General features: G+C 41.4%; 1 protein-coding gene across 2 annotated transcripts in view; it reads left to right on the forward strand.

The window, feature by feature from the left end:
- The window catches only part of sec63 (SEC63 homolog, protein translocation regulator), a 93640-nt gene that overhangs the window by 34320 nt on the left and 36181 nt on the right, over positions 1 to 23139 (forward strand). Inside the window, exons 3-8 of one of the 2 annotated variants that reach the window (XM_048531821.2) lie at positions 5363 to 5477; positions 7918 to 8030; positions 14302 to 14363; positions 16402 to 16460; positions 17123 to 17173; positions 17351 to 17459. In XM_048531821.2, coding sequence (XP_048387778.1) covers positions 5363 to 5477; positions 7918 to 8030; positions 14302 to 14363; positions 16402 to 16460; positions 17123 to 17173; positions 17351 to 17459 — 509 coding nt within the window. Of the gene's footprint in view, positions 1 to 5362; positions 5478 to 6862; positions 6953 to 7917; positions 8031 to 14301; positions 14364 to 16401; positions 16461 to 17122; positions 17174 to 17350; positions 17460 to 23139 lie in introns of those variants that run through there. The other variant, XM_059645239.1, reaches the window with a different exon arrangement.

The raw sequence follows: 23139 nt of genomic DNA on the forward strand, positions 1-23139 counted from the left end.
CCTTCATAAACTGCTTTATCTTGTTATCCCTCAACCCTTCATTGGAATCCAATTTAAAAATCCCATCTCAGGTGTGTTCTTTTTATTTCCCCATTTAATCATTGTCTCTGCTATCTCTTGTAAAGTGGTTAGAAAAAAAGCATTCAATAAATTTGAAAACTGAATTGTTGATTTCTATGATGTTATAGCTGTTTCAAATTCAGGGCCAGCTCACCTGCAGTTTAATAGTGTTACACCTGCATACATAAATTAGAGGTGGACACATGGGCGTTAATTTGAGTGATATTTTAAATATTTCAATGTGCTAATGTGATGTTTAATTAGATATTACATTTCAAGAATTTACTTGACTGACTCTCTAGCAAGGGTGGAGATTCTGGAATATATTCAATTAAGATTTGAGTTGATTAAATAACTTCAAAATTGGAAGATTTATTGTCTCGCAAAAGACTGTACCAGCTTCAAAAGTATTTACTCTTTCTGCCATCTTTTTTTCACCCTCTGTCTTTGAAGCTTACCATGATTTATTTTGTTTGGTTTTTAGTCGAAATACTTTCCATCCACCCTTTGCTTTTGTTCCTCTTGATCTCACATTACAGCAGAGAACAAAGATGATGACTAGTCTCCACCTTACTGCCAATTATTTAGTGCATTTAAACTGAAATCTCTGTCTAGATCTTTTGACCAACAAAGATTTGGGATCGAACATAGAACATAAAACATTACAGCACAGTACAGGCCCTTCGGCCCTCTGTGCCGACCTGTCATACTGATCTCAAGCCCATCTAACCTACACTATTCCACGTATGTCCATATGCTTGTCCAGTGATGACTTAAATGTACCTAAAGTTGGCGAATCTACTACCGTTGCAGGCAAAGCATTCCATTCCCTTACTACTCTGAGTAAAGAAACTACCTCTGACATCAGTCCTATATCTTTCACCCCTCAATTTAAAGCTATGCCCCCTCGTGCTCGCCGTCACCATCCTAGGAAAAAGGCTCTCCCTAACCACCCTATCTAACCCTCTGGTTATTTTATTTTATATGTTTCAATATTTATAATATTAACATTATTTCCTTGTTGAATTAAAATTTGCTGTATAGAATGTGCATCTGTACTTCTATGGTTTAATAGAGCATATGGTTATTTTAGAACTCCCTATTGTGTTGCTCAAATTGTTTTACTTTTGGCCATTGTGGAAATTTCTTTAACAAGCAGAACGGAATTTGTGTTCTCTCTTGTCCCATAATGCTCATTTTTTGCTTGAGGAAAAGTTGCTCTGAGAGGAGGTGGATGTCACGTTGCAGCTGTACAGGACGTTGGTTAGGCCACTTTTAGAATACAGTGCTCAATTCTGGGGGATGTTGTTAAACTTGAAAGGGTTCAGAAAAGATTTACAAGGATGTTGCTGGTGCTGGACAGTTTGAGCTACTGGGAAAGGCTGAATAGGGTCTATTTTCCCTGGAGCTTAGAGGCTGAGGGGTGACGTTTAGAGAAGTTCATAAAATCATGAGGGACATGGATTGGTTGAATAGCCAAGGTTTTTTTCTAAGTTAGGGGAGCCTATAACTAGAAGCACTGGGTTTGAGGTGAGAGGGGAAATATTTAAAAATGACCTAAGGGGCAACGTTTTCATGCAGAGCGTGGTGCGTATATAAAATGAGCTGCCAGAGGATATGGTAGAGACTGGTACAATTACAACATGCATTTGGATGGGTACATCAAGAGGAAGGGTTTAGAGGGATATGGTTTAAGTGCTGGCAAGTAGGACTAGATTAAATTTGGATATCTTGTTGGCACGGAGGAATTGGAATGAAGTGTCTGTTTTTGTGCAATACAGCTCTATGACTCTATCTAGGGCAACCACTGTTTTGCAGTGAAATGGGTTGCTCGGCCACTTGCAAAGGTGTGAAGTCCTATTCAGGCCATATTGGACTTCTTACAACCAGGTGCTGAAGAAGGAGAGGAGAAAGTCTATCATTACTCTGTATTAAATTTATTCAAAGCAAGGCATGCTTATATATAGTTACTAACCCTAAACAATCTAACTGCAGGATCAACAGATGTCTCAATTTTTGCGTACAAGTAACAATCCAAAGATAACCACCACCTGTGCGATTAAAATTGTTGTTTATAGAATTTACAGATTCACTTTTTCTCTTAAAATACCATCTAATATTTATAGAAGATAGCTTTGAGACAAATCAAAAAATAATTTTCCATGCTCTATGTAGCATTGTGAGGCACCCCTTTTCTAGAACCCCAGTAATCTCTTGGTACAGATACTCCTTTTTGCAAAACGGATAATTAATTTTCATCAATCCATTTATTCTTGGAGATTTCCTTTATTTCCTATAACACATGTTCTCAATCCATCATCCTGTTTTTTCTATTTTTTTGTTATGAATGCTATCCCACAAGCCACAATTACCTCTAACATTCAACGAGCAAATTTTTCTCAATTTTATTTTAAGTTCCTCTGAGATATTTAACAAATAGAATTTCATACCACTACTTGCCTCATACTTCTAATGAGTTGTTTCCTTTGCTTCTCTGGCTAAAGGGCAACTTCGTCGATGTTGAAAAAGCTGCACTTTAAATATCCATCAGAGCCATTCATGTAAGAGGCATCACTAAAAATAACTAATTTTGTGTCCTTAGGATCTCCCAAAAAATTTCAGTATTCATTTATTTCTACATTATTCTTCTACATTTTATTTGCCCTTAAAACATCCTCTGTTTCATGAGGAGGCTTCGTTGCAGTACTGTAGTTCTTTAGTCAAAGTTATCATCTAGTCTTGAGTCCCTAATCAATCCAACTACCCAGTCAAGCTTTGCAGCTACTCTGGCTTTTTTATGATTCCAGCTGATGGTAATACAGGGCAAATCCAATGCCAGAGACACACCCGGCTTAATAGATCATAGGTTTAATTTTTGCAGTAGGTAATTATGATTAACACATTCTCACGAGGACACTGATACTGTTTAACAAGGCCAAGTTTTGTTCTGATGATCTAATCCTGTATTTTCAATTCTGACAACTTAATAACCCCTGCACAAACTGTTACAGCTTGAGGACTTCAAGTTAACTTTTCTGCAAGGTTGAAACTGTTCTGCATTGAAATCTATTTCTGAACTAAACTGAAATCAGTCTTTTTCTGTTATATAAAAAAAATCAACTTTGTAAACATTTAATCGGTTAACAATGCAAGTCCTGGTAAAGCACTTAACTGAAGTCACATGCTTTGTTGGAAATTATGTAGTTAGCTCACTGCAACACATAGGATCCTTTTAGGAAGAAAAGCAGGTCAAACCTGTCACACAACAATAACCACACACTTATTTCACATTAACTTTTAAGGTCCAGATTTTCAAAATGCTAACATTATACTTTGTCGTGTTCAGCTTTGATATCTTTGTGACCTATCATGATCACCGGAGATGGAAGAAACACATGCTTAATAAGATTACTGATTCAATGCTTCACCTATTCCACTATGTTTAACATCCAAACCAATATACTTAAAGCCTCTGTAGTCTGATGCTAAATCTTAAGTACCATTTCAATCTTATTGTACATTTTGAGTTTCATGGGATCACCCCATAAAAATCATTAACGTACTTCACAGATGTCTCGACATTCCCCTATTTGCCAATAAAACATTGTGGGATCTGCTTTTAGTTTAGTGCAACCCTATTTCTGCAAAATAGATCCCATCAAAAATACCACACCCGTAAGCCATCATTCAGGCTACAGACAGGTTGCATTAGTTTGCCCTCTGCATTGCTCGCATGGAAATATTTCATCCTGCTTTGACTTGATCCTGGCACTCGTGTGACATTGAAGTTACATGCCAATTGTCAGTGCAAGTCTGGATGTTACAAGTGTTCGGCTGAAGGTTGGCATGAGCTGCCTTGTCATTGAAGTATTGCTTTTGTCAGATGATCTACACTCTCAAATTTGACCAAAAAAGTTAGACTTTCAGCATTACTTTTCTCACCCCTGTCAAAGTCGACTATCTGTCGTGCTCAGTTACTCTTCAAAACAGAGCAGCTGGCTGTAAGTCTCATCTTCAGTGTCCTTTTCTGTGTGAATCCTCTTGTGTGACAGGGCTGACTATTCTTCTTGGATTTCAGGGCAAATTCCAAATTCTTTATAGCTATCTAATTTCTTCCTTCTGTCCCCTGTTAGCTTAACCTGTGATTTATTGCAATTTCACGGTGTAGTCCAACGTGGAGAGCTCTGTAGGTCTCTGTTTTGTAATCTGTTCAAGCTACAGCCTTACTTGTGCTCTGTTTTGGGACTGCTGCTGCAAAATCGCTTGCCCACCCCCACCTGAAAATTCGGTGCTGTGTTTGGTCAAGGCGATTAAGACTACCTCTCCACTTCATGAAGGCACCTATAATCCTTCTAACAGAGTGGCTGTCATGGCACCCTTTTAAAGTTAACATGTTTGTGTGTGAAGATCTTTGCGACACCTTGAAGGGATGATAAGGTACTGTGCAAATACAAATTTCTATTTCTGTCCACTCCAGGATGTGCAGTGGTATGGTGTACTGTGTGAGCTGCATATTATGTAAAATAATCATATTGTGTCGACTTGTAATGAATGAAAATTTAAATTGTGGTTGTCATGTTAGCACTGCTTATTTGTGAGTGAAGATGAAAATCAAGGCTGCGCAGCATTTTCACATAATCTTAAGTTAGTATCGTTTGGGTTCAGTTTGTCAAGGCATCAAATGGAGCTCCTAATTCCTGATGCACTCTTAGAAAAGATTAGAGAATAGATCCTGTGTTCTGAAATGGAACAAGACAGTTGGATCCCTTTTGTTTCAGAGTTTGCAGTATTATTTCTGAAAGTTTGAGAAGGCTGCTCAATGACAAGTCAGCTCATGCTAGCCTTCAGCCGAACATGCATAATATCCTGACCTGCACTGACCATTGGCACGTAACTTCAATGCCACATGAGCGCCAGGATTAAGTCAAGGTATAAATTCAACCACCTTCCAATTTAACTTGCAAAAGTGCAACTATTGCTACTTGCCTCAACCCTTGACAGGGTTTCAAGAGAGTGGCATTTGAGTTATGACTGACCAGATGACAAAATCAGCACTGGTTAATGGACATGCCATGAGTCCTCTAAGCCTCAACACCATCTTAAAAAGCTCATCTAAGAAAATGATGGAATATTTATCATCCAGTTGAATGGGATACATCTACATATGGATGGGTGTGATGGTGGACTCCATTGAAAATGGGAATACTGTAATGAGAGCCATATCCTTTGAATAAATATTTATTTTGAAGAAAGTGTTAAGGTATAGGTAAATTTCTTGCTAATTACATTTTTTTTTAAACAGAAAAATAGGGCTGATTTCCGGATGGGTACTCCTCTGCTGTCTTTTGTACAAAGTTTCAATAATAGAAAACCGAGAAAAAGAATACAATCCATATGAAGTGCTTGGGGTCGATCCTGTAAGTAATTAATCAATTGTGTTTCCTGAAAGGAGTTGTGTTATATGATGTACTATGACAAGGGTGTTACCTGAAACTCCTCTATTTGGTACCCTCACCCCACACTTTAGTCTCAGCCCTCTACATGCACCAATCTTAGACATTGAAAGCATGAAAAAAAACTATGTATGAAGTTGCATATTGTATTACTTTTTGACTGACCCAATAGGAATTACATTGGAGCAGTTTTGGTGAATTGCTGTTTAATCTTTCTTACTGTGGTGGGAAACTGCATTTGATGTCTCCTTGGCACACCAAAGATTCGCAAATCCCACACAGATTGTTTTGAGTTCAACCATATCCTAATTATTGTGGCATAATGCATCATAGCATGCTTTCTGAGAATGACCAGCCCTTTCTCTGCCTGATGGATCTGCTCGAGTGCCTATTCCCTGATGGTAGACCTTTTACCTATATGTCATAGTGATGATTTGCTCGAGAGCTGTAGAAATTAGATGCTTTTGGGAATAAATAGTTCTAGATTGTTGCCTTGCTGCACTATTTTCCATTATTGGTGAGTGATGCAGTATTTAAAAGGAAGGAAGAAAAGCTTTAGTAGTTTATCATAGCAGAGAAAGATTTCAAAGTGCTTTGCATAAATTGCTTTGTTTGGAATGATGTTGGTGACTGTTATGCCAACATGGAAGCCCCACAGAATCTGCGAAACAGCAATCAAATGAATGACCAGTTAATCCGCTTTGTGTCTGTGTCTTTGGGGCTTTGATGGGGAAAAATATCAGGGAAATTCTCTGAATTTAACTGAACTCTGAAATAAGCTTCCAACCATATTTGTATCATCACTAAAGTAATCTCTCTACCTGAATTTCTCTCTTTCGGCTCTCTGCTGGATCTCCCACTTTTGTTACCTCTAGACTCCATTTATTCCTAAATACTTCTGTCGGGTTGCCAACAATCAGTCCTCCATGATCTTTCACTCTTAGAAACATCTGTCTGAGTCTAAACTTATAGCAATTCCCTTTTACCTGGCATCCCAATGTCGCTGACCTACATTCATTCTCAGCCAAGTAGCATCTTGATTTTAAAAAAAGCTCATTTTTGTTTTCAAATCCCCCCCCGTCTAGGCCCTTCCTTATCTCTGCAAGCTCATCCAGCATCTCAGTTCTCCAACAGCACCTTCTAGACCTATAAACTCTACCAACTACAAGGCCAAGGTCAGCATTTGCACGGAAACACCACCATCTGCAGGTTTTTCTCTAAGCCACTCACCAAGCTGATTTGGAAATACATCACCATTTCTTCACTGCTGAGTCAAAATCCTGCACTCCATTCCTGATAGGCCTGTGGGTGTCCCTACACCTGTGGACAACAGGAGTTCAAGAAGACCGCTTAACACCATCGTCTTCTGGGCAATTAGGAATGGGCAATAAATGCTGGTCTGGCCAGTATTGTTTGCCTCTGATAAAAGGCCCTTCCAGGTATCTACACTTAATTAATTCTGATTTCATGCATCAATTTTAGTTGCTCCATTGTATTGGCTGTGACATCAGTTGCCTGCTCATCTTGCTGCTTTGCTTTCTCATTTTAAGATTCTCCATAAAATCCTATCTCTTTGACCAAGCGTTTGGTCATCATGAGGGGCATGAGTAGGGTGAATAGCCAAGGTCTTTTCCCAAGGTTGGGGGGGTGGGGGTCCAAAACTTGACGGCATACGTTTAAGGTGAGAGGGGAACAATTTCAAAGGGACCTAAGGGGCAACTTTTTAAAGGAGAGGGTATTTCGTGTATGGAATGAGCTGCCAGAAGCAGTGGTGGTGAAGGCTGGTACAATTACAACACTTAAAAGGCATCTGGATGGTTACATGAACAGGAAGTGTTTAGAGGGATATGAGCCAAATGCTGGCAACTGGGACTAGATTAATTGAGGCTTTCTTGTTGGCATGGATGGGTTGGACTGAAGGGTCTGTTCCTGTGCTGTACATCTCTGACTCTATCTGACTGTATATTTCCCCCGTAAATCTGTTGCATTTTATTTTATAATATGCCTGCAAAGTCATGAAAAATCTGAAGGGACAAAACATTATACAGATATGTAGTTGGTGAGATTTGAATCTTTATCTGTAATATGACATCCAAAGAATGGATTTTGTAAAGTCTTGGTTCACTCCATGACACACAATTAACTTAACATAACAAAACAATAGTACAATGTTGTACAAATTCACCAAACTTCAATGGCAAGAGCTTTTAAAATATAAATTTGTCAGCTATTATGCACATCTGAGTGAATAATACCTCGATGCTTCAAGAACGCAAAGTGTATTTCTGCAGAAGTATGTTGACCTGTATCCAAACTGATTCTTTAACTTTACTTGTGTTCGTCTAGAAGCGGCTAAAAAGTTTCCAATAGCTAACTGGTGTGTATTTATTTCTTCTTAACCTAGGGAGCCTCTGTGGCGGAAATTAAAAAGCAGTATCGACAGTTGTCACTCAAACATCATCCAGATAAAGGAGGTGATGAAGTCTTGTTTATGAGGATTGCAAAAGCCTATGCTGCGTGAGTAGTGACAGTACCTTTGTGAATAGGCTTTTAAGTAGAAAAAGAAGCTGCAGTTTTTTTTTAAGAAAGGTAGACAGGAGTAAGGGTAGGCCTGTTGGTCTGCTCCACAATTCAGTTTGAGCCTGGCAGCTCAATATGACTCCCACGTATTCCCCTACTCTTGATACCTTTGGTCCCTAGCAATCTATTTCTTAATTATGTATTCTGTGACTTAGCTAGCACCGTATAATGTTGTAGAGAATTCCACAGGCTCACTGTCCTGAGTGAAGAGATTCCTGATCTCTGTTCTAAATGGACTATCTGCACACCCCAAGAGAAAGCAAGTCTGACCAGTTCTGTCCAAATTACATTGCTCAAATTAGATCTAATCCTTCAAAATTAGCAAATTTAGTCCTAATCAACCCAAACTCTTCTCACATGACAAACTTACTACACCTGAAATCAATCTGATGAGCCTTTCTTATACACACTCTGTAGCAAGTACATCTTTCAGACAGAAGTTGGCTATTTAGCCTATCAAGTCTACACCACCATTCAATGACATCACTGCAAAATTTAGGATTCTCTGCTTTGTCCCATAATCCTTAATTCCGTTATTGATTCAAAAATTATCTATCCTAGCCTTGAAGATATTTAACAAAACTAACCTTGCCAGCCCTCTCTGGTATTCCTCAGATTCACTACTTCTGAGAAAGTAAATTCCTCCTCATCTCAGTCTGAAATGGGCCACCATTTGATCTGAGATCATGACCTCTGACCCTAGACTACCATGCAAGGGGATCAACATTTCATCATCTCAGCATCTACCTTGTTGCTTCTTGATTCTTCCTACCAATGTGCATACCATCACATTGTTCCCATGTTATATTCCATCTGTCAAGTTTTTGCACACTCACTTAGCCTGGCTGTATCCGTTTGACTCCATGTATTATACTCACCAGCTGCCTCCCTGCTTATTTTTGTCATCAGTAAACTTGGTGACAGTACATTCACGTCCCTCGTCTACCTCGTTAGTATTAATGCAGATGTGGGCCCAGCACTGATCTCTGTTACAGTCCACTAGTTACTCTTTGTCATTCTGAAAATACCCTCCTTATTCCCAATTGTGTCTTCTGTTAGCTAGCCAATCCTCTATTCATGCTAATACACAATTCCTCTTATTAAGCAGCCTTTGGCACCTTATTAAATGCCTTTTAGGAATCTAAATATATTATGACAACTAATTCCCCTTTATCTGTCCTCAAATAATACTAATAGCTTTGCAAGGAACGATTTTCCCCTTCACGAGCTATCTTGACTGTGCTTGATTATATTACTTGTATAAATTCTATGCCATTGCATCCTTTACAATAGACTAAAATTTTCCAATGGCCTATGTTAAATAACTGGCCTATTATCTATTTTTTGTTTTCCTCCCTTTTTGAATAAGGATGTTACATTGGCAGGTTTCAAGTCTTGAACTCTTTCAGAATCTAGAAGTTCATGGAAGACCACTCTTCTCTCAAGCCCCAAAAAAAGCTTGCCTTTGGTTACTTAGTACTTTTGGAATGCTATTCATGCTGACCACTGAGAGGACTGATGCAAAGTGTTTATTCAACTTCTCTGCCTTTTTGTAATTTCCCCATTGTTCTTACCCCAACCTCATTCTCTCAGGGCCTTTTGGTCACTTTGGCCTCCTTTTTTTATATGTTTAATGAAGCATTTACTATCTTTCTGTTTGTATTGCTAATTTGCCCTTTGTAATAGACTCCAATACTGCTGTTGGGCTGGCTGGTCTGCAATTCATTGTTTTCTTCCTCCCTTCTCACTTAAGTGGTGCTGTTACATTGGTCTCCTTCCAATACGCTATCGCTGTTCAGAATCTGCAGAATTTTGGAAAGTGACATCTAAAGCATTACAACTTTTATTCCAGCCGCCTCCTGCACTTTCCAGGTTCTAATTATTTGGCTCTGAGGATTTATCAGCTTTCAGTTGCATTAATTTCTCTACTACCTTTTTAAAACTAGTAGTAAGCTCTTTTAATTTCTCCTCCTCATAGATCCTTGCTTGTCATGTAATAAATTATTTTAGCATATTTATGAATTGTGGGCAATACTAGTTAGGCCAAACTTAATTACACAGCACAGGTCTACCTGAAAAGCTGTTGCAGAATCACATACAACATTTGAGAGAGCGGTTAAGTAATTGTGCTCATATCCAGCATTTCCTCAGGAAGTTAATGTCATAAGCGAATCAGCCTCTGTTAAAAAAACAGAACTTATTCCTCATTTCTTTTTAAATCTCTATTCTCTTACTTAAAACTGTGTCCCCTCGTCTTGAAAACCCCATCCAAGGAAAAGACAACTACCATTGATCCTGTCTATACTCCTCATGACCTTAAAAACTTCTATGAGGTCGTCCCTCAACGTCCTATGCTCCAGTGGAAAGAAGTCCCAGCCTATCCAGCTTTTCTTTATAATGCAAACCTTCCATTCCCTGCAACATTCTGGTGAATCTCCTCTAAACCCTCTCCAGCTTAATAATGTCCTTCCTATAACTGGGCAACCAGAACTAGAGAGAGTACTCCAGGAAAGGCCTCCTATTTCTTGAGTTGCAGATACACTTGTCAGTTCTTTTCCAGATCCCTTTCCCTGAACCATATGGGTTTTTACACCAATACTTAGTCATTATTATTAGTGTTAGCCCATGAATTAACAGATTTATTGAATATATTTCAATGAATCTGTTCAGACATGTGTTATCACACACCTTTTGCGCAGGTGGAACTTAGATGTAGACATCCTCATCCAGAGGTATGGACAAAAGTGCTGCACCACAGTTCCTTACTTTGTAATTTACAGGCCTTATCACTGGAGACAACAGTAACTTTTAAATATTTTTAATCAACCTGGTTGGAGATATGACACACCTGTAGGAGCAGGTGGGACTTGAACATGGAGTCTGTTGGCTTAGAAGTGGGGATGCCACCACTGCATCACAAGAGCCCTGAATGGGTTTATTGAATTCTGCTTCATAACTTGCTGTGCTAAGATTTACATTCACTCTTTATTTGCTAATATGAGAACCGATTGCACTTACAAACTCCATTTGCATTTATTTGACTGTTAAGTACATCACTGTACTTGCTGACCCTTATGCAGTGTCTGACTGTAACACATTTTGGCTAGTATGGTAGTCTTGTGCAGTATCATTATTTTGCTTCAATGTGTCAAATTTTAGTTTAAATGGAGATCACAGGATTTTGTCAGGGGTTTGAGAATGACATCCTTCAATAAAGCATGCATTTTCAATGAAAGTCAGTGAGCCAAATCATAGTACCTGATATACCAACATTATTCCTGCTAGTGAATATCATACTTTAAGTTGCAATATCTCCGTCCTGTGTAATAGGTATATTGAGATACATAGAATCCTTGCATACGCTGCATTAATGAAAAGTACAAGAGGACATGCTAGAAGCAGTATCAGTCCGACCTGAAAATGAGGTTTCAACCTGGTAAGAATATAACACAGAACTACTTGCATGCCAAACAGTGGAAACAACATGCAGTAGACAAGACTAAGTGATTCCACAACCAACGGATCAGATCTAAGCTCTGCATTTTACTATTGCCATTTGTAAATGTTGGTGGCCAGTTAAGGAACTCCCAAGAAATGGATCCTGTACAAACCCACCATTCTCAACAAAGTGGAGCTCAGCACATCAGCTCAAAAGACACGGCTGAATTTGCATCCATTTTCAGCTAGAACTTGGCTGGATGCCCAATTTTGAGTTATAGACCTGTTCAGATACTATCCCATTTAGCATGGCGGCATTGCCGCACTGCAAAATGTAGAGTACCTTCTTTATGAAGACAGGACTTTGTCTCCACGAGGGCTGAGCAGTGATCACCCATTCTGGTGTTAGGACCATATCTATCTGAAACAGGTAGCTTGATGAGGATGAGGTCGAGTTTAAGGTGAGGCAGTAGCCTAGTTATATTGTCACTGGACTGTTAATCCAGAGATGCAGGTAAAGTTCTGAGATGGCAGATGATGGAATTAAGGGTCTAATGATGACCGTGAACCCATTGTCAATTGTTGGAAAAACCACCTGGCTTGCTAATGCCCTTTAGGAAAGGAAACTACCTCCTGGTCTGGACCATATGTGACTCCAGACTGTGTGTAATTTGCTTGACTCTTAACTGCCCTCTGGGTTGGACAATAAATCACACTGTTAAACAATTTGAAATGAGTGATAGATTTTTCTCTCCTGTTGGTTGCTTCATATGCTTCAGATTAAGTCTAGCAGCTATGTCCTTTAAGACTGAGTCAGCTCAGACAATAATGTTGCTACTGAGCCGCTCTTGGTGATGGACATTGAAGACTCCCACCCAGATTATATGCTGTGTCCTTGCTGCCTTCATTGCTTCCTGAAAATGTTGATCAGTAGAGAACTGATTCATAGCTGAAGTGATGTGGCAGATGGTACACGTAGTCTGTCATACAAGATGGAAACAGACCCTTTGGTCCAACTCGTACACACTGAATAAGTTACCCAAACTCATATAGCCCCATTTGGCTCCCATTGCTCTAAACCTTTCCTATTTATGTATCTATCTAAGTATCTTTTCAATTTTGTAACTGCAACTATATCTGCCATTTCCTCTGGCAGTTTATTCCAAATATAAGCCACCTTCAGTGTGGAAAAAGTTGCACCTTGGGTTACTTATAAATTATTCCCCTCTCACCTTAAACCTTTGCCCTTAAGTTCTGGACTCCCCTATCCTGGGCAAAAGACCTTGGGTAACATTCTTGCAATCTTTTCTGCACCCTTTCCAATTTCATAATATCTTGTCTGGGCAACCAGAACTGTGTAGCCCTCCTAAAGGGGCGTCTCATTCTCCTATACACCTGCAACATGATGTCCCAACTCCTATACTTAATTATTCCTTTCCTATGTTTGAATTGGTGCTGGGAGATTTAATGGAGTCCAGTCCTGGTGTTAAGGACTCCCAGGGCAACTCCTTTTTGACTGTTTGCCACTGTTCTACTACATCTGTGCTGCTGGTGGGTCAAACAGGACTCAGGGAAGATGAAAGTTTGGGATGTTGTTTGCAGAGTGTGATTCTTTGAGTATAAAATGTAGACTGTTGCTTGGCTAGTTTCTAGGAGAAGCTCTCCCAATTTTGGTACAAGTATCCAGATGTTAGTAAAGAGCGTTTGCAGACTCACTGGTGCTATTACTGCCATTGCTGTCATGTTGGGTGTGATAGAAGTGAGTGACTTGCTGGGCCATCTCAGAAGATGGTATGTAGACCAGACTAGATAGCAACAGATTTTCCTCCCTGAAGGGCATAATTGGACCAGATATGATTTCACATCATCTGAGTGTGGTTTCATGGTTGCCACTCAGCTGGCTTTAAATTTCAGATTTTATAATTGAATTCAGATTTCGCCATCTACCATGGCAAAATTGTTCCCCATTCTATGAGCCTGAGGGTCCTAATTCCTAACAAAAGCTGAAAATGCTGTAAAATCTCAGCAAGCCCAGTGACCCTTCCTCAGAACGTGGACCCAAAACATTAACTCTGATTTCCCTTCACAGATGCTGCCAGACCTGCTGAGATTTTCCAGAAAATTCTGTTTTTGTTTCTGATTTACAGCACCTGCAATTCTTTTAGTCCCTATTACTAATTCCTTGACTTTACAGCTATGCCATTGCTTACTTGTAGATGAATGTGGTATCTCTGGCTGAAAGCTACATGTGTTTGGGAGCTACTATATGGGCAAAATACAATGGATTCTATTGTAATGAATCTAAGATTGAGATGTGAGATGAAGTAATACGGGTCGTGGCTGCTTGGTTTAAATGTTCCAACTTATTGATTTTTGTGATGATCTGTGGAGCACTAACGCACCTTAAAAAGGTTTGTTTAAAAAGTACCTGATTGGGATCTTTCATATTTGTGTGTATATGTTGGAAGCATATTAGTTGTGACCTCACCAGTCTGCAGAAGGTGTGCTTAGTTTAAGTACTTCATATGTCAACGGAAGTGCACAAGGTGCGTGATACGTGACTGCATCACTTAATAAATATAAATAAATATAAAAATAAATATAAATAAAAATCAAGCAGTAAGCCCCAAAAATCAAGTAGCTGCCCTTGACAAAATATCAAGTTGATCCCTTGAAAAACAGAGCTTTAGTCCCTGAAATTCACCTTCATGATACTAGCACTTGATTATCAGTTTTTAATATTAATATGTATTTAATTCTTGTCTTCCAGTTTAACAGATGAAGAGTCTCGCAAAAATTGGGAAGAATATGGCAATCCAGATGGTCCACAAGGTACTTTGCTAACCTTAAGGGATTTACAGTTCTTGCCATTTGCTTTGGGAAAATTCATTTCCATTTGCTCCCTTTGAAAATATTCTTCTAGTGGCTTACTGGTTGCATTAATGGATCACTTCAATAGCTGGTTACGCTGTACCTTTGATGAAAGGGTCACTTTCTTACCAGACATTTAAAACCTGTTCAGGCACTCATCAAGCTGTCGACGTTAGTGCTGGCAATAGAATATTAAAATCTTAACTTAGGCACTTGATGTGTAAGAAAGTTTCCTTCCCTCTGGTCCCAGCAATATTCTGTAACCTCAACCTCAAGAATTTAAGGACCAAGTTAACGTTCTTTGTTAGAGCAGCAATCCTTATGCTTGCCTGAGTGATATTGCCAAGCTAGTTTGATTTAGGACTAGTTTTGTGCTGTAAATTTATTTCCCTCCGATCTGGATTGCAACTGCTCAGATTCATATTGTGTAGGGTATTTCACATATTAAAAACAAAGAAAGAAAGTTGATTCTGTCACAAAGTAGTCAGTTCCAAGTGCAAGCTCATGAATTTCAATTGTTAGTTCCTGATGCCAGCTGTATCAGTCACAAGAAGACGCTTAGCTATTCTTCTAACCCTTGAGCCCAAGTAAGTTTGGGATTGGCTCCAGGCCATGTGCAGAATTGACCTGCGATGTGTTGGGAGTTCCCAAAGTTTATTTTCAAGTTACTTTAGTAGGACATATCACAGCTGACACATTAAAAGCAGTGATGAATTTTGTTATGTCTGCCTTTACTGAGAGAATCCTTCCAAAATGTGGAAAATGGAAGCAAGACACCCAATGGCAGTGTGCTTTCCCAACCAACATGACAAGTATGGAGATGTTGTACCCTCAAAACTAGCTCTAGTGGTCTGTACATGTCATTGTGAGGCCTCGCACCAGACTATTGGAAAAAACCTGCTCTACTTGGAACCTGACAGTGACTGGAGGCTCCCAGGAGGCCAGCAAAAATGCTTTAGCAATGATCTTAAAGGGTGCCTGAAAGGTTCAAGATTACTGTTAACTTGAGAGTCTCTGACCTTAGACCAACCAAGGTGGAGAAAATGTTTGCTTAAGTGTTTTAGGAGACTTCTTTACTACTGCAGTTTCTTGATAACGTGTTGAAGAGTGTGTACAAACTGTCAAAGAACTCATTTACTTGATCATTCAAGCACCACTTTCCCCATGTGTGCAAATTGGACACACATGGTTGATAAATCAATCAAGGTGGAGTGAAAGCAAGTCATTCTTGACCCAAGGTCGTTGCCTATAGTTATACACAAGTATTGCCGAATGCAAGACTTGCTTTGTCAAAGCTTTTTGTCATGTACTTGTTGGGGCAATGCGCAAGAAAAGCCAAAATAACAGGAATACAACATTGACACAATAAAGAGATCTTTGTTTAAATTTTAAATAAGATAAATTTAAACATTTTCAGGGTAATGCTCAAACATGCTTTAAACATACTTAAATTTATCTGGTCAAGGCATTAACCTGAAAATTGAACCATAGAATGGATATCTTCTGGTTTGTGTTGAAACAGGTACAGTGTGCGTATGTGTCCTTTCCATTTTTAAAGGCTCTATGCATTAAAGAATGTAGCTTCCAGTGTGCGCACGTGCCATACTGTGAACCTAACTAACCACTCTAACTTGGTTTTGAGCATAATTTTTTGAACACTCCAGATTGTATAGTAAATGTTGTCCAATTGCAGAGCCAAGTCTAACAATGGACACTTGCGCATTTTAGAAATACAACCTACATGTTTACCTTGTTGCGAATGGTGGAATGTTCCACTGTTGGTCATAATTAACTGGCTCATTCAACTTGGCAACACTCAACCAATCAGTTCAATTGCCGACCAGTTGGTACCCTCTCATACAGTCCAAGTGATCCTTTCCCTTAACATTGGTATTTCTTGTGACAAATTAGCCCTTTTAAGTGTTTTTGTGATCCCTATCTATGTCATTGGGTTGTTCGTGTTTCTGATAAATGACAACTCCTTTGCTTTTTGTTTCAGCTACGACTTTTGGCATAGCACTTCCATCATGGATTGTAGACCAGAAGAACTCCATGCTGGTACGTTATAATTCAGAAACAACAATATTTAAATACTCAACTCATGTATCCACCTTTTTAAAATTCTGTTGTTTGATCTGAATAATGGATGCTGTGTTGAAGTTTTTTTTCAGTAATTGGCACTGTAAAAAGATCAGTTAAGATCAGAGGTTATTAACTGTGGCAGCAGGCTCTGGATGTTTGGTATTTTCAGATGGTAAAGATCTCCTAATTAATCTCTTTTGCATTAACTCAGGATTTGCCTGAAAAGGAATGTGGCTTTCCTTTTCTTTGAGAATCTATCAGTCAATTGGAGCTCCTAAGTTTGTTTTTAACAGCCAACTTTAGCATTGTAAGAAGTTTGGTAAAGACTATCTGCCTGAGCCCAAGCGTATATTTGTAGTGAGCATCTCAGTGGAAGCAGGGTATGCTTACTCCATAGAAATTCTGTTTAGTTAAGTGATTTGAAAGACGTTTGCCTTGTGCCAGCCCATTTGAGTGATAGGAACGCAGGGTTTCAAGCTCTAACCAAATATTTTGGAAGCTGATGGCACTGTTTCAGGCCTTGTAGGTGTGCTGTTTAAATCTGTTGTGATGATATAGGATGGGAAACAAAGTTAATATCTTTGTGCCCATTAAGAATTCTAACAAGAAACTAATTTGTTTAATTTTACACTTTGTAGGTTTTGGCTGTATATGGGTTTGCATTCATGGTGATTCTTCCAGTGGTTGTGGTGAGTCTTTAGTATCAGCTCGAATGTATTGAAATCCCAGTTCTGTGTGCTTGGATGATTTTTCTGAAGCCAGACCATGTTGTGGAATTTGTACTTGCACTTCTGCTGACTTTTCATGGCAGATCCGTATGTAGCAATAAACATGATATGTCTTTTTATTTTTCTTCACACATAAAGGGAACGTGGTGGTACCGTTCTGTTCGATACAGTGGTGACCAGATTCTTATTCACACAACACAGCTGTACATGCATTTTATGAATAGGACTCCAAATATGAACATGAAACGTAAGTGACTAACCACGAAATTTTTAACATCTTTCAATCTTAGACTGTTAAGTTGCCTTTGGGGCATTGTCATAGCGATTACAAGTAATTATAGGTCGTAGGTTATCCATATTAAAACAGTTACATTAATGATTCCTTTCATAATTAAAATTTAAAGACCCTTTTCCCTCAACATTTGAAGCAACCTTTCTACCTTGTAGGGCCCCATGTATTACTAACCATTTAGACTTGCAAGAAATTACATTTATTTATCTTTGTTTATCTAGGTTATAGCATCTTTCTATTTAATGGACTCTTTATTTTGCCTCTTCTAAAATGTATTAATTTTGAATGGAATGTGGAATATCTTTCTTCTAATCTTTTGTAGTTCGCCGATGTTATTTGTTGAGGATGTACATATGACAAAGATTCTTTTTGTTTTATTAATTCAAGTGAAGTGATAAACATTCTGCTGGGATAAGTCAAGAACACAGTACTTGGCCTCCATTCATTGGCGCTTACTGCCTTGTTTTAGATCAGAAATTACTATGGAACCTGCATGAACGTACTTTCCCCACTTGCCTCTCCCAATATTATCAGCTCTTTGAAATTACACCAGAATAATAAATTAGCCTATGTTTAGCTAATTGATTGGAATAATCCATTGATCAAATTAGAGCTAGAGAAGGATAAATGAATTAACTGAAGACCTACTGGTTTAAGCCCATGCATGGATGTTTACTTCGGATCAATAGTTTAATATCAAATCAATAAACATTCAATTTCATAATAGTCAAGGACAACTAGCAAGGACATGTTGATTGCAAGTCACATTTATTAAATCTAGTTGTATTTATTGAGCACATTACAGATTGGGTAAGAGATATTATGCTTCGCACTTAACATTATTAAACATCCCTTGAGTTTATGGATAAAACAGACTCCAAAGAGGCTGTGAAATTTTAGAGGGCAGTCAACGAGGAGCTTGAGTGGCAGTTAGTGTATAAAGAAACAAAGAAAACTTTTACAACAGATTGAATGCAATATTTGAAGAGATTCCCCAAAAGTGGAAGAGTTAGCTCATTATTGATCAACTGTGAGGAAAACTGAAGATCCTTCGAGAATGGGTGTTCAAACTAACAGCAAAGCAAAATGTTGTGGATATTGAACATCTGAAATGAAAACAGAATGCTGGGACCACTCTCAAGATCAAACAATATTCCTTGGAGAGGGACCTTGCAAATTTGCAGATGATGAAGGCTGGGTGAGAGGTCTGCTGTGTGGATGCAGAAAAGCATTGGTGAAACTTGGACAAGTATTTGTCCACTAAACATGGCAGAGATAATGGGAACTGCAGATGCTGTAGAATCCAAGATAACAAAGTGTGGAGCTGGATGAACACAGCAGGCCAGGCAGCATCTCAGGAGCACAAAAGCTGATGTTTCGGGCCTAGACCCTTCATCAGAGAGGGGGATGGGGAGAGGGAACTGGAATAAATAGGGAGAGAGGGGGAGGCGGACCGAAGGTGGAGAGAAAAGATAGGTAGAGAGGAGAGTATTGGTGAGGAGGTAGGGAGGGGATAGGTCAGTCCAGGGAAGACGGACAGGTCAAGGAGGCAGGATGAGGTGGAAGGTAGGAAATGGAGGTGCGGCTTGAGGTAGGAGGAAGGGATGGGTGAGAGGAAGAACAGGTTAGGGAAGCGGAGGCAGGCTGGGCTGGTTTTGGGATGCAGTGGTGGGAGGGGAAGAACTGGGCTGGTTTTGCGATGCAGTGGCGGAAGGGGAGACTTTGAAGTTTGTGAAGTCCACGTTGATACCATTGGGCTGCAGGGTTCCCAAGCGGAATATGAGTTGCTGTTCTTGCAATCTTTGGGTGGCATCTTCGTGGCACTGTGGGAGGCCCATGATGGCCATGTCGTCTGAGGAATGGGAGGGGGAGTTGAAATGGTTCGCAACTGGGAGGTGCAGTTGTTTGTTGCGAACCGAGCAGAGGTGTTCTGCAAAGCGGTCCCCAAGCCTCCGCTTGGTTTCCCCAATGTAGAGGAAGCCACACCGGGTACAATGGATACAGTATACCACATTGGCAGATGTGCAGGTGAACATCTGCTTGATATGGAAGGTCATCTTGGGGCCTGGGATAGGGGGTGAGGGAGGAGGCGTGGGGGCAAGTGTAGCACTTCCTGCGGTTGCAGGGGAAGGTGATGGGGTTGGAGGGGAGTGTGGAGCGGACAAGGGAGTCGCGGAGAGAGTGGTCTCTCCGGAAGGCAGACAAAGGTGGGGTTGGAAAAATGTCTTGGGCGGTGGGGTCGGATTGTAGTTGGCGGAAGTGTCGGAGGATGATGCGTTGTATCCGGAGGTTGGTGGGGTGGTATGTGAGAACGAGGGGGATCCTCTTTGGGCGGTTGTGGTGGGGGTGGGGCGTGAGGGATGTGTTGCGGGAAATGCGGTGGACACGGTCAAGGGCAGTCTCGACCACTGCAGGGGGAAAGTTGCGGTCCTGGAAGAAAGTGGACATCTGGGATGTGCGGGAGTGGAATGCCTCATCCTGGGAGCAGATGCGGCAGAGGCGGAGGAATTGGGAATAGGGGATGGAATTTTTGCAGGAGGGTGGGTGGGAGGAGGTGTATTCTAGGTAGCTTTGGGAGTCATTGGGCTTGAAATGGACATCGGTTTCTAGCCGGTTACCTGAGATGGAGACTGAGAGGTCCAGGAAGGTGAGGGATGTGTTGGAGATGGCCCAGATGAACTTGAGGTTGGGGTGGAAGGTGTTGGTGAAGATGATGAACTGTTCGAGCTCCTCTGGGGAGCAAGAGTCAGCGCTGATACAGTCATCAATGTAACGGAGGAAAAAGTGGGGCTTGGGGCCTGTGTAGGTGCGGACGAGGGACTGTTCCATGTAACCTACAAAGAGGCAGGCATAGCTTGGACCCATGCGGGTACCCATGACCACCCCCTTAGTCTGTAGGAAGTGGGAGGAATCGAAAGAGAAGCTGTTGAGGGTGAGGACAAGTTCGGCTAGGCGGATGAGGGTGTTGGTGGAGGGGGATTGGTCGGGCCTGCGGGACAGGAAGAAGCGGAGGGCATTGAGGCCATCTGTATGAGGAATACAAGTGTATAGGGACTGGCCGTTCATGGTGAAAATGAGGTGTTGGGGACCAGGGAATTGGAAGTTCTGGAGGAGGTGGAGGGCGTGGGTGGTGTCACGGACGTCGGTAGGGAGTTCCTGGTCCAAGGGGGAGAAAATGGAGTCCAGATAGGGGAGATGAGTTCGGTGGGGCAGGAGCAGGCTGAGACAATAGGTCGACCAGGGCAGGCAGGTTTGTGGATTTTAGGAAGGAGATAGAAACGGGCCGTGCAGGGTTGGGGAAATAATAAGGTTGGAGGCTGTGGGTGGGAGGTCCCCTGAGGTGATGAGGTCATGGATGGTGTTGGAGATGATGGTTTGGTGCCTGGGGGTGGGGTCATGATCAAGGGGGCGGTAGGAGATGATGTCGGAGAGTTGGCGTTTGGCCTTGGCGATGTAGAGGTCAGTGCGCCATACTACCACTGCGCCTCCCTTGTCTGCGGGTTTGATGGTGAGGTTGGGGTTGGAGCGGAGAGCTGCCCGTTCTGCGGGGGAGAGGTTGGAGTGGGGGAGAGGTTGAGGCGGTTGATGTCTCGACGGCAGTTGGAGATGAAGAGGTCAAGGGACGATAGGAGGCCTGGAGGTGGTGTCCAGGAAGAGGACTTGTGTTGGAGACGGGTGAAGGGGTCAGTGGAGGGAAGGTTAGGCTCCCGGTTAAAGAAGTAAGCGTGGAGGTGAAGGCGGTGGAAAAACTGCTCTGTGTTCAAACGTGACTGGTATTCGTTGCTGTGTGGGTGGAGCGGGGCAAAGGTGAGCCCCTTGCTTAGGACTGACCATTCGTCCTCAGTCAGTGGGAGGTCTGCGGGGATGGTGAAGATTTGGCAGGGCTCAGTGTGGCTGTCTATTCTGGGGTTGCTGGCAGTGGAGGCTGTGGGCAGGGTTCTGTCGGTGTCGGCTGTGGGCAGAGCGGAATGGGCGGCAGCAGCGGCGGTGAAGGTGATATGTGTTGTGTTGGTTCTGGAAGAGGAGGTGGTGACTGCAGCAGTGGTCGCGTTCGCGGTCCCGGCAGTGGTGTGCCCGATGGTGGCGGCTGTGACGCCATTGGTGGGGTCACCGGCCGTGTCCTCATGGTCAATGGCAGCGAATACATGGTGGGGGAGGGGCAGGGACAGGCTCAGGAATTGGGAGGTGCAGGAATCCTTTTTAAGGTTGCAGGAGCCTGAGAGTTTGTTGTATTTACGATTTTTGGATTCCAGTGAAGCTGAGTAGAACTGGGTGTTCAGTCTGTGGATTCTGCGGTGGATAAAAAACAGGAGAGGTCTGGGAGAGGGTGGCTCTGAGCTGGGGCAGGCCGGATTGCAGTGCCTGGAGATGCTGGCGCATGGCTGCAAGTATCTGTTTCAGGACTCGCAGGGAGAAACGCTTCTGAAGGGTCTGGATGTTCTGGGTGTAGAGGTGGTCACGGTTGGGGCCAAATTGGGAAGGCTTGAATGTAGACTGTAGTCCATTGGGGATGATCTGGTTCCTTAGGCAGGTGCTGAGGAAGGTGATGTGACTGTGGTACCTGGTTTGCTTCAGGACCTGCTCGAGCAGTTTCAAGGCTGAAGAGATTTCGAGAGATTACATGGCAGACATGGATAAATGTGAGGTTATCCACTTTATCCACTTAGATTATGTGAATGCTGATAGATTGGTAAAGGGAAACGCAGTGAGGCCTGAGTGTCCTCCTACACCAGTCGCTGAAAGTAAACATGTAGGTGCGACAGGCAGTGAAGAAGGCCTTTGTAGTGAAAGAGTTTGAGTACAGAGCCAGGGATGTCTTGCTGAAACTGTACAGGGCAATGGTATGGGCGCACTTGGAGTATGGTGTGCAATTTTGGCCCCCTTATGCGAGGAAGGATATTCAGGCTATTGATGGACTGCAGTAAAAGTTTACCAGACTGACTCCTGGGATGGCAGAACTGATGTACGCAGAGAGATTTGGATCAATTAGGACGAGAATCATTGGAATTTAGAAGAATGAGAGGCAATCTCATTGAAACCTGTAAAATCCTAACAGATAAGATAGAAAGCATGTTCTTCATAACTGGGGAGTGAAGGGTCACAGTAAAAGGATAAGGAGTAGGCCATTTAAGACAGCATTGATGAGAAACTTCTCCACCCAGGGAGTAGTGAACCTGTGGAATTCTCTGCCGCAGGAAGCTGTTGAAGGCATGACTTTGAAGATTTTCAAGAAAGATACAGGTATAAGTCTTGGGACTAAAGGAGATCAGAGATATGGGGAGAAAGCAGGAATTGGGTACCGAGTTCGATGATCAACCATGAACATATTGAGTGTGGAGCAGGCTCAAAGGGCTGAATGCTCGACATCTATATTGATTCTATACAATTTCCATTTCAGTATGTCAGAAGGAAAACCTTGACATGTAGGACTGTTTTATAGTGGAGAGGTTTAAAAAGATTCAAAAGTTTTAAACCCTAATTTTCTGATTGGGGGGAATGGGGAAAGACTATTTCATCTGGATGCAGAATGATAACAAGGGATTAATAAGTTAAACTTGAGTGATTTCTTAATGTTGAGACTACTTAAAATAGATTGAATGCTTAGTCATGTGTTTGTGGAGGCATTGTTTGCTCT

The sequence above is a fragment of the Stegostoma tigrinum genome, chromosome 4, assembly GCF_030684315.1.
Source record: "Stegostoma tigrinum isolate sSteTig4 chromosome 4, sSteTig4.hap1, whole genome shotgun sequence".
In the NCBI taxonomy this organism is placed as follows: Eukaryota; Metazoa; Chordata; class Chondrichthyes; order Orectolobiformes; family Stegostomatidae; genus Stegostoma; species Stegostoma tigrinum.